The following is an 11732-nucleotide window of genomic DNA, read 5'->3' on the forward strand; positions in this document are numbered from 1 at the left end:
ACCCAGCACACCCTCCCCCACCCTATACCCATAACCCACCACAGGCAGCCCTCCCCCGCCCTCCCCCTCTCTGCCCCCCCACCCGCTGTAGCTCTGCAGACCAGCTGCAGCAGGCCTAAGATCAATTTTTAGAAAGATACAGCAGCAAATATACATATCAGATATACACAGAGTCAGATAGCAGCTAACACCACTAACATTTTAAAAAAATCCACCACAAAACATTATGCAGTAACACAATGTTTAATTACGTCACTGTGGACTTTAAAAAAGGCCCTGTGGGAAAACTGTAAGACACCAAAAATAAATAAAACAAACTCATGAAAAACAAGCAGGCGAGCTCACTATCACTCAGACAGGAACATTATATCTGTATCAGAGGAACATTATATGGGGACACTACTGAGGAGAGAATACCACTAAAATGGACAAGGTCACTGTTGAATGTCAAACACAATCTATATCCTGCTGTAGGAACTGACATTACAGAACCACAGGAGAGGAAATACAACACAGAGTCCCTGTGGAAACATCATGGGACCGTTACAATGACACATTGAGAATAAAGCACATTTAATTTGATCACTACAGGGCATCTCAGACACAACATAAACTCTCTGGTGAGAGAACAAGAAGTGAAGATAAAGTCATCAAACATACCGCAAGTCCAGATAGGAATATTAGAAAGACACCATACGTTCATTTCAAGTCCATATGAAGATATTAAAGATATCATTAACTGATAAATGACTGATCAAGGTAAAATAACTGCAGAGTAACAGGGTTACACTTGGTTGACACTTTACAACGCTCTAAAAATTCAATATTGAGTCACAGAGATACAAACAGCTGCTATAAACATTTATATGTATAATATTGAACTAATACAAGAGGGAAAAAACACATTAAGTTTGATCAAATCACTACAGGAATATTTAGGGAATATTATGGTAATACATTAAGATAAACACACCCGTAAAAGGCCCATAGAGGACTATCATAGATGTTTTAAAGGATTATTACACTGCATACGATACAAGGAGGAATATAATTAAGTAAGAATAAAGCAGTACTGAGTACTATAAACAAAGTATTAGACCCTGAAGGAGTATTAGTGGAATATTAAACAGTTATTTATAAGTATACAAGTTGAATTAAGAGAGAGACAGAATAAAATAAAGTTGGATAAAATCAGTATGGAGCTCTACAGATGCAATATTATCCAACATATGAACATTGTAGCTATATATTTAAGGAATATTATAGTAATAAAAGGAGTATCATATGATTATTTAACGGGTATTAATGGGAATACGAGAAGTTAAAATGAAGTTAAGTGAGCTCTACAGACACAATATTATACACTATAGGGATGTTACAGCTATAGTTCAGGAGTTTTATAGCCATACTTCAAGAACTATATTACCATTAAGTCATGTAAAAAGTGCTTACATATTAATGGGAGTCCCTAAGGGGATATTATAGGTTTATTAGAGTCATACTTGATACGATACAAGGAAGAACATAATACAGTAAACACAAGAAACTATGGAGTACTATAGACATCAGTATTTTATGATTACTTAACAGGTACTTAAGGGAATATGAGTAGACTGAATAAAAATAAAAGTTAAATAAAATCATTATTGCGCTCTACAGACAATATTACACACTAGATATATTATGGATAGTTTTATGTAATATTATGTTAAAACAATAGAACCAACAATACCATAAAGACAGATAAAACTAAGCCACGATAGGAGAATTATAGATATATTTGAGACCTATGGTACTCAATATAATGAAGAAGAACGTAATTACGTAATTATCAGATGGACAAAGTATAAGTCATTAGAATAATAATAAATACACACAATATAAGTCATGACAGGTATATTATATTATATATTTAACTAATATTTTATACATATATATATATATATATATATATATACCATAAAGTCAGATACAGTCTCCACAGTTTCCTGTGAGCCCCTATAGGAAACTTATACATGAATATCATAGACAAGTTTAAGGAATATTATTGAAGTACTTAAGAAAAGAATAAAGTCAGATAAAGTATCTGCAAACTACTGGAAGCCCCTATATTTATGATACTTAAAAGAACATAATCATGTATGATCAGGACACTATTGAGTACTGTTGACAATATATCAGCCACTAATCGAATATAATTCAATATTACAGGAATATTTAACGGTTAATTATAAACGTATGGGCAGGAACGAGAAGAAGAAAGAATAAAAGTACTATTACTATGGTAATAATTTAGGAAAAGGATCATATGAAACAGATAGAGAAGTCTCTGCGGATCACTGGAGGATCCCTGCAGGGACACTGATGTGACATTTTAGATGTTTTGAAGTATTATTGAACTTAATTACGTAAGATTTTGACTACAGACGAAATATTAGCTAGTGGAGGAAGACTGAACAGGACAAAAGAAATAGTGAGATAAAATCACTGTTGAGCTCCACAGACACACATTAGCCCCGATAGTTATAATATAGATATATATCTAAGGAATAGAGCTGCAATTATTTTAATTATGGATTAATCTGGTGGTTACATTCTTGAATAATCGTTTGGTCTATAAAGTGTCAAGTTGACATACTTAAACTTGCTAGTTTAGTCTGACCAACAGCCAAAAACTATTTACTGTCATAGAAGAACAAGATAATAATAATAATAGTCACATCTGAGAAGCTGGAAACAGAACTTTTGGCATTTTGGCTCAAAAAATGATTGATTGATTGTCCAAATTGTTTCCGATTTATTTTCTGTCCATTAACTGATTGATTACTAGTTATAACTCCAGATATTTGTAGATAAAAGGAGCAGAAAAAACACACACCACAAAGTGAGTAAATTCACTATTTTGCTCACACTTGATTTGATTATCAAAGTTTTTGCCGATATATTTTCTCGGTATACTAGATATACTAGTTCTATCTATCTATCTATCCCGATCAGCAGGAAGAAACAACAAAACAAAGTGAGATCACTTCACTATCTAGCTTTGCAGTCACCGTTTTAGCCCCAGAATGAGTATTATACGTATATTTAACTTAAATTATAGTGAGCACATATGATAAGTACTACCATTGAGTGAGTATAGTGAATCATAAACATACTATTATGCATTATAGGAGTGTTATAGGGATATCACAGAGCTCCAGCAGTTTTTGGGGGTTTTTTTTGGCCCTGGGGGAGGGCCAGCTGAGGCAGTGCTTCAGCCTAGCGGTGGAAAGGAGGCAGGGCTGAGCAGGCAGGAAAATAAAAGCCACATAATATAATCTGAGGCAGCCCACTGTCTAAAATGTGAATACACACACTCACACACAAGAATTTAAGATGGAAACCCTTAATCTGCACCCTGCCTACGTCAGTTCTCGTGATATTTCTGGGAATAATGCAGTGAGATATTTTTTTTTTTTTTTTTTTTTTTTTTACACAGTTTTCAGTACGGGAAGGAAGAGGCAGAAAAAAACGCGACGAATATTAATTATAAAATGTCTCCTGCTTTGGACAATAAATAAACAAAATCCCAAACACAGTGAACAGTATTGACCTTGGGTATATCCTGTTATTGAAAAAGGCTCACAAGTTCACCACTGGAGTAGAAAAAAAAAAAAACCTTCCAATACTGCAATAAATTAATATTTAAACAGAGATATTACAAAAAATATACAACCGCCTGTGGGATATTAAACACATCCCACGCCACACATGAAGGATTTCTGTCAAAATAAATGACTTTGATCGTTTTTATTTCGACTAAAAGCTCACATTGTCCCTCGCTGTGTGTCCTCTGGATGTTTCCTGGGTTTTTTTTTTTTTTTTTTTAGGCAGGACTAATCCTCGCTATTTCAAGTACAACAAAACTCCACATTTCCCCTTCACACACGCAATATTAACATTCCTCCTTAAACTGTGGCAATTACGCCGGAGACAAAATGTCGGGAGGGATTTGATAATAATATCAATATGCTTCCTATTATAACACAACACTACTGCTGCTCCACCTAGTCCCTGTCGAAAAATATTTCAATCTTTAATATCACGTCGGTATGGAAATTAATTTTTGAGAGTCTGCGTTCAAAAATGAAAAAATGTCGATGCAACGACTCGCTGCTAGCTAGTTTTTGTTGAAAAGGCTGACTAGCTTAAAAGTTTCCTGATATTTTCAGGCAGGCAAACGGCCAGAAAATTAAATTTTATTTAGCTAATGTGTTGTTAGTGTGGGTGGGGGTTGGTAGCCGGAGGAGAAGCTGAGACTGTCGACACGACACACAAAGAAATTAATCATTAACACGGCGAAAATATAAGAAATATTAAACTGGAATTTAACGACTGAGTCTCCGATATCAAACGAGGCGACAGCTCGGTGTCACAGCCGATTGTTTCCCCATAAAAATACACATATCAGCGGTTTATTTTCCACCTCTGGAGGAAAAAAAAAGTTGAGCCCGGTTGAATAAAGTTGTAATTGCAGTCAGAGCAACTCTCGGTGCTGGGGTTTGGTTGATATGAGAAAACAATCAATACGACATGGTCAAACTAAATGAAATAAAAACGCGATATTGGGGCTTCAATTCACAGCGACACACGGTTAAAATATTCCCCCCATCAACAGGTCAGGAAACCCGCCGGGTGTAAGTGACAGAAATCGACATTTATTTGGAAATTATATCGGCTTTACCTGTATTGCATTGTGCTCCATTGCAGTCCTGCATTCCCTCTCTGAGGCCCCTCTCCGGTTACACCGCCGGGACTCGCCGACACACAAACAAACGCACCAGAGAGAAAAAATAAAAAGCCAGCCCTTTTTCTTTTTTTTTTTTTTGTGTGGAAATGGGACAGGATCTAGGTGTGGCCAAAGTTTGCCACAGAGTACAACTTAATGTTAAAGTCACAGTGAAACGGCAGTTGAAGCATCTTTAGCTTCAGAGCGTGACGTACTTCCGAGTGACACGGTTGTAGGTGGGCGGGGTTTAGATACGAGAGGGGTTTAAATCAAATACCAAAGATATCGTTAAATTGCGAAAAAAGTGGCCCTAGTTTGGCGAGTATAACTGTGGAGAGGAATGGGGCTGTTCATGTATGTTTCTGATGGAATAACTTTTTGTATTTTGTTGTCAACAGCTGCTTTGATGAAAATGTTATTATTATTATTATTATTATTATTATTATGGAGGCATGTACTGTTTGGCATCTTAGGTGATAACACACACTTAATATTTTAAGTCTCATGTTCCTAATCTTTTAATTAAAGTGGCTAAATGTAATATTCATAAATACAAATGTACAGGTAAAAAAAAACTTCTTGGTTTTCACAATAGAGGTCAAACATTACACTGACATGATCAGCCTTTCAGAACATATTCCATTTAGACTGAGATAACCACCAAACACTCACATTTGAGAGGCTGGAACCAGACAATGTTTTGCCATTTTGCTTTAAAAAATGATTGATTGTCAAAATTGTTGCAGATTTGTTTTCTGTCCATCAACTAATCAATTAATAGTTTGACCTCCTTATTTGTTGGTATATGAGCAGGAAAAACAACACAACAAAGTAAGATATATTCACTCTATGGCTCAGACAAGCTGGAAGCAGAGAATTTGGGGAAGTTTTGCTTGAAAGATTAACTGATTATTAATACTGTTGAGTATTTGCTTTTTGTTCGTCTACTAATCGATTAATCCGTTGAGCTCTAATAAAAGGCCGTAATTTAGCGAATACAGCGCAATGTGGAGCTGTGGAGAACTTCTAGGTTTTCACAATGTAGTTTAAACAGTACATTGACTCAATCTGCTTTTCTATAAATCCAAAGGCACATAGAAACTCTCCTGGATGATTAACGATCATGTACGTTTTTACATTAGGACCACCAGTTGCAATTACTTGATCTTTGTTTCTTAGAAATCACGTTTCAGTGACGTCATTTTGGCATGGCAGACAGCCCTAAATACTACATTACCCATGAGCCTCCGCCATTATTGCTATGGAGAAGAATCCAGTCAGAGCAGTGGTGTATTCAAAACACTCTGTTGCTGAAGTTGACCCCAAAATTGTATTGAATTAAGTTACAGATTTTAAAATCAATTTTCTCAACAGCGTAATCTTTAGCTTCCACTCTCCATTAGCAGCGCACTTGACAGAATTTTAAGCTCTGTGATTGGATGTTTCTTTCCGAAACACACCTTGGGAGTCATAGTTAACACAAGCATGTACCGTCTACTCTATCGAAGAAAGCACTTGATTTAAAAAGAACAGTTGGGTTTCCATTCAGCACTTATGCGCATTTTCAATTTCTACATAAAAAACCTGACTGGAAACACAAAAACTACAAAATATCGCAAAAAAGTTTTCACGCTTGGCTGAGGTGGGATTTGGCAAAATGTGACAAAGTGTAACAAACAGACTTAATGAATAAATACTGCCGTACATGTGACATGAGTGAAGAGCTGAAAACATCAGATCGGTGCACACATGAAGAAATATCATATTTCCATCATGTTCTCCACATGGTTTCCCGTTGTTTGAGCTTTGACTGGAGCTCTTTTAATGACATCATCTTGTTATGTCCTCTTCTTCTTCTGTGATGGTTTAATGGCAACGACTGGAGAATTAGCTCCACCAGCTGTTTATTGATGAACCAACTCCTTATATTCGCATAATGATAATGGGTGGAAATGCACATTAATGTACATTTTCTTTTACAGATTTTCTAGAAATTCTGTTAACATTCATGTTACATTCTATAGTGCTAATCCACACGTCCACAGTAATTGTGAATTGTAGCCTAAAAGCAAAGAGGCATAGGGGCGTAGGCATAAAATATATAAACCACATGCCATAGTAATTTGATCGCCAATTGCTCCTTAAAGAAGAGCAATACATTCAAAAGTGAAGCTAAATCTGACTGCAATGTAACCGGCCAGTCTGCCATCTGCTACAAAATCTTATTATTATTATTATTACTGTTATTATTATCTGGATGGTCAGGAAGAGGCTTGTGTCTCCAATGGGAGCACATTTAGTCTGTACAGCTTGGGTTAAAAATACTGTCAAGACACACATCAGCCTGTAATGACAGCACCAAACATTAGGTCTCTCTTTCTCTGCCATATTCACAAACAGTCATTGTTAAATACTAATAACACTCAGGCTACTTCCTCAGCATATCTCAGCATATTTATGTGTAACATAAATAATCAGACCTATAACCATGGCAACAAAATGCTTAAATGCATGAAAAAATCAGTTCATGTTTGTAATGTAATGCAATTTGCAGTGTTAAAGTAAATAATACTACATTATGAAAATACGCTAGATTGAACTATTTTATATACCGTTAACTAGTTTAACTACTTTATATACAGTTAGCTGGTTTTAATTACTTTATGTAAAGTTAGCTAGTTTTAACTACTTTATACACAGTTAGCTAGTTTTAACTACTTTATGTACAGTTAGCTAGTTTTAACTACTTTATACACAGTTAGCTAGTTTTAATTACTTTATGTAAAGTTAGCTAGTTTTAACTACTTTATATACAGTTAGCTAGTTTGAACTGCTTTATACACAGTTAGCTAGTTTTAACTACTTTATGTACACTTAGCTAGTTTTAACTACTTTATACACAGTTAGCTAGTTTTAACTACTTTATACACAGTTAGCTAGTTTTAACTACTTTATACACAGTTAGCTGGTTTTAACTACTTTATACAGTTAGCTAGTTTTAACTACTTTATACACAGTTAGCTAGTTTAACTACTTTATACACAGTTAGCTAGTTTAACTACTTTATACACAATTAGCTAGTTTAACTACTTTATACACAGTTAGCTAGTTTTAACTACTTTATGTACAGTTAGCTAGTTTTAACTACTTTATACACAGTTAGCTGGTTTTAACTACTTTATATACAGTTAGCTAGTTTTAACTACTTTATACACAGTTAGCTAGTTTAACTACTTTATACACAATTAGCTAGTTTAACTACTTTATACACAGTTAGCTGGTTTTAACTACTTTATATACAGTTAGCTAGTTTTAACTACTTTATACACAGTTAGCTAGTTTAACTACTTTATACACAATTAGCTAGTTTAACTACTTTATACACAGTTAGCTAGTTTTAACTACTTTATGTACAGTTAGCTAGTTTTAACTACTTTATACACAGTTAGCTAGTTTTAACTACTTTATATACAGTTTGCTAGTTTTAATTACTTTATACACAACTAGTTTTAACTACTTTATACACAGTTAGCTAGTTTAGTCCAGTGTTTTGCAACTTAGGCAACAGCCCCTCCTGTGTACTTACAGTATAAAGTAAACATACATGCTGGGCAGAATAGTCCCTTTTGGAGAGTTATATTATTATAGATATAATAGAGTATTATTACTGATTCTTTAACACGTAAGCAGCGTTTTTATGTTACTGGAGGAGGTAGAGCTCATTTTTACTACTTTATATACGGTTGGATAGTTTAATCAACAGCACAGTATCATATTTAATAAATTGATCACATCTGTAAAGTAACGTAAAGCTGTCAGATACATGCAGTGGAGTAAAAAGTACAATATTTGACTCTGAGATGTAGTGGAGTAGAAGTAGAAAGTAGCATAAAATTGAAATAAGTAAATAAAAGTACTTCAAAATTGTATTACAGTACAGTATTTGAGTAAATGTACTTTCCATGTTTTCCTCCTGCCTGCATGGGTTTCCACTCTAAAGTCTTGTAAAATGTGAACTCCTTTAAGGATTCAAATTTCAGGACTCTGCTCCCTACACCACCACAGAAATTACATAAATACAAAAAAATATATATTTCTGATCAGTGTACACTCACACACACACACACACACACACACACACACACACACACACACACAAACTGTTAAACCAAAGCTTCATGATGCAAATATTGGACTTGGGATGAAATGTAAGCACAGCCTCTCAGGGTGTGTCGCTGCTGTGATTTACAGCTTGGTTGGCTGGTTTTGTAGAGAAACGTGATCACACACATGCAGCCTGGTGTGAGCACACACAAGCTGCTGTCACCAGCTGTCTCCAGCAGGGGGAGGAAGCACGTGTCTGTTTAAACTTCCACAAAGCTGAGCTGAACCCCCCCCCCCTCCTGAGGCTCCAGCATGACATTCATGTAGCGGCAGGCCTCAACTAAAACACTCTTTGATCGTGTGCTGATGAAAAACAGCAATAATTATTCCAGTCTCCTGAACTCTCTGCTCGACTTTGTTTCACAGATCAAGTTTGTTTAAGTTTTGTGAAATCAAAAGGTCAAAATCAACAGAGACAGAAGTGGAAGAAGTACACAGATATCTTACTTAACTAAAAGTAGGAATACCACAGCCTACAAATACTATGTTACAAGTAAAATCCCTTAATTCAAAACGTTGTTTAAGTGAAAGTACAGAAGTATTATCAGAAAAAGTACTCATTATGCAGAAAGGCTACTTTCAGAGTGTTTTGTTTTATCAGTAATGAATACATGTAAGAGCATTTTAAAGTTTGTCAATGTGGAGCCAATTTTAGATACTTAGTATACTTCAGGGTAGATTAGTAGCTCAGTACTGTGTCAGTATAGTACAGTATCTTCTCTCATTTCATTTCATTTCATTTAGATACAAAATCCACCCTCGTTCAGTTTGTTCAGATTCTGTTTTGTAGCTACTGTACAGTGAGATTTCAGCATTATTAAACCTTAAATTCCCACTATTCTAGCTCCGAAATGGCTGCATGATGGAAACTATCAATTTCATGGACTTCAATACCCAGAATTCTTATAGTGTTTCAGCTGTGGTAAGATAACAGCAGACTTTTGTTTGACACAGATTATATTTATTCCTGTTTTTATCTTTAACAAACTGAATCAAATTAACTAAATTCAACAAACGATGCAATTCAATAATTACAAAATACTTGTCTCTACATGAACCTGATACCTGACACAGTACAGTTTGTTTCATTTATAATAATGAATACATTTTTATGTAAAATCAAAGCAGTTACATAAACGTAGTGAAGTTAAAAGCACCAATATTTCGCTCTGAAATGTAGTCAAGTACAAGAATAAAGTAGCATAAATAGGATATACCCAAAATTGTACTTCAGTACATGAGTAAATGTACTTGATTACTGCCTGAAACTACATATATAAACTATTAATTTGCATCAAACATTTTACAGCCCGTCAGCACCTTCATTCTTTTAAACACTGCATCACGTGGTTTGTGTGTTGAAAAGTGACGCATTAATGAATACTGTACTGCAGCCGAGCAGCTGGAGTGACTCTTGACTTTCAGACCCTAATTACCATCCGAGTGGCAGGAAGAGGCTGCAGCAGACCGGCTGCAGGAACACAGCAAGCTGCAGAAACACAGCAAGCTGCAGGAACACAACAAGTTGCAGGACCACAACAGGACCACAACAGGCTGCAGGAACACAACAAGCTGCAGGACCACAACAGGACCACAACAGGCTGCAGGAACACAACAGGCTGCAGCAGACTGGCTGCAGGACCACAACAGGCTGCAGGAACACAACAGGCTGCAGAAGACCGGCTGCAGGAGCACAACAGGCTGCAGGAACACAACAGGCTGCAGCAGACCGGCTGCAGGACCACAACAGGCTGCAGGAACACAACAGGCTGCAGGAACACAACAAGCTGCAGGACCACAACAGGACCACAACAGGCTGCAGGAACACAACAAGCTGCAGGACCACAACAGGACCACAACAGGCTGCAGCAGACTGGCTGCAGGACCACAACAGGCTGCAGGAACACAACAGGCTGCAGAAGACCGGCTGCAGGAGCACAACAGGCTGCAGGAACACAACAGGCTGCAGCAGACCGGCTGCAGGACCACAACAGGCTGCAGGAACACAACAAGCTGCAGGACCACAACAGGACCACAACAGGCTGCAGGAACACAACAAGCTGCAGGACCACAACAGGACCACAACAGGCTGCAGGAACACAACAAGCTGCAGGACCACAACAGGACCACAACAGGCTGCAGGAACACAACAGGCTGCAGGACCACAACAGGAACACAACAGGCTGCAGCAGACCGGCTGCAGGAACACAACAGGCTGCAGGAACACAACAGGCTGCAGGAACACAACAGGCTGTAGGCTGCAGCTCCACTTCATCCTCTGCTTGTCAGTGAGAGCTGCAGCAGCAGATGGTTCACCGAGCTGAGAAGCTGTTTGATGAAGAGAGGAGATCTCAACCTCAAATTTGTACTACAGTACAGTACTTGAGTAAATGTACTTAGTTACATTCCACCACTGGTTTCTGAAAGCTGAAACTTGTTCCTGAGGGGTTTATCTAGCAAAGAGTCATGGGAGACAAACAAATGAACCAACAAAACATTGCTTTTGAAGCAATGAGATAATGATATTTTACTGATCTCTACAGAAGCAGATCCTCTTTTATCTTAAAACATCGAAGACGAAACCTCAGGAAGTGTTGAAAGAGCGGCTCTGAGACTGAGAACAAAAAGCTCATTGAACAGAAACCTGCACATGTGGTGGGGTTGTGTCTCTCTACAGCACATCTTTCATACAGTGATGCATTACAAAAGGAGACCCCCCGGGGTCTGTAACGTGCAGCCAGTCACACTCACCAACACTGTTGTTCATTTATTTATTTATTTCACATAAAATGCTTTT

The 11732-nt window shown here is 36.9% G+C and overlaps 1 protein-coding gene across 1 annotated transcript in view; it reads right to left on the reverse strand.

Moving 5' to 3' along the window:
* The window catches only part of LOC139295410 (AT-rich interactive domain-containing protein 5B), a 28137-nt gene extending 23377 nt beyond the window's left edge, over positions 1–4760 (reverse strand). Inside the window, exon 1 of the mRNA XM_070917604.1 lies at positions 4727–4760. Within this exon, the coding sequence (XP_070773705.1) occupies positions 4727–4747 (21 nt within the window). The 5' untranslated portion in view covers positions 4748–4760. The remainder of the gene's footprint in view (positions 1–4726) is intronic.
* Between the last annotated feature and the right edge of the window lie 6972 nt (positions 4761–11732).

This window comes from Enoplosus armatus, chromosome 13 (assembly GCF_043641665.1).
Source record: "Enoplosus armatus isolate fEnoArm2 chromosome 13, fEnoArm2.hap1, whole genome shotgun sequence".
Classification (NCBI taxonomy): Eukaryota; Metazoa; Chordata; class Actinopteri; order Centrarchiformes; family Enoplosidae; genus Enoplosus; species Enoplosus armatus.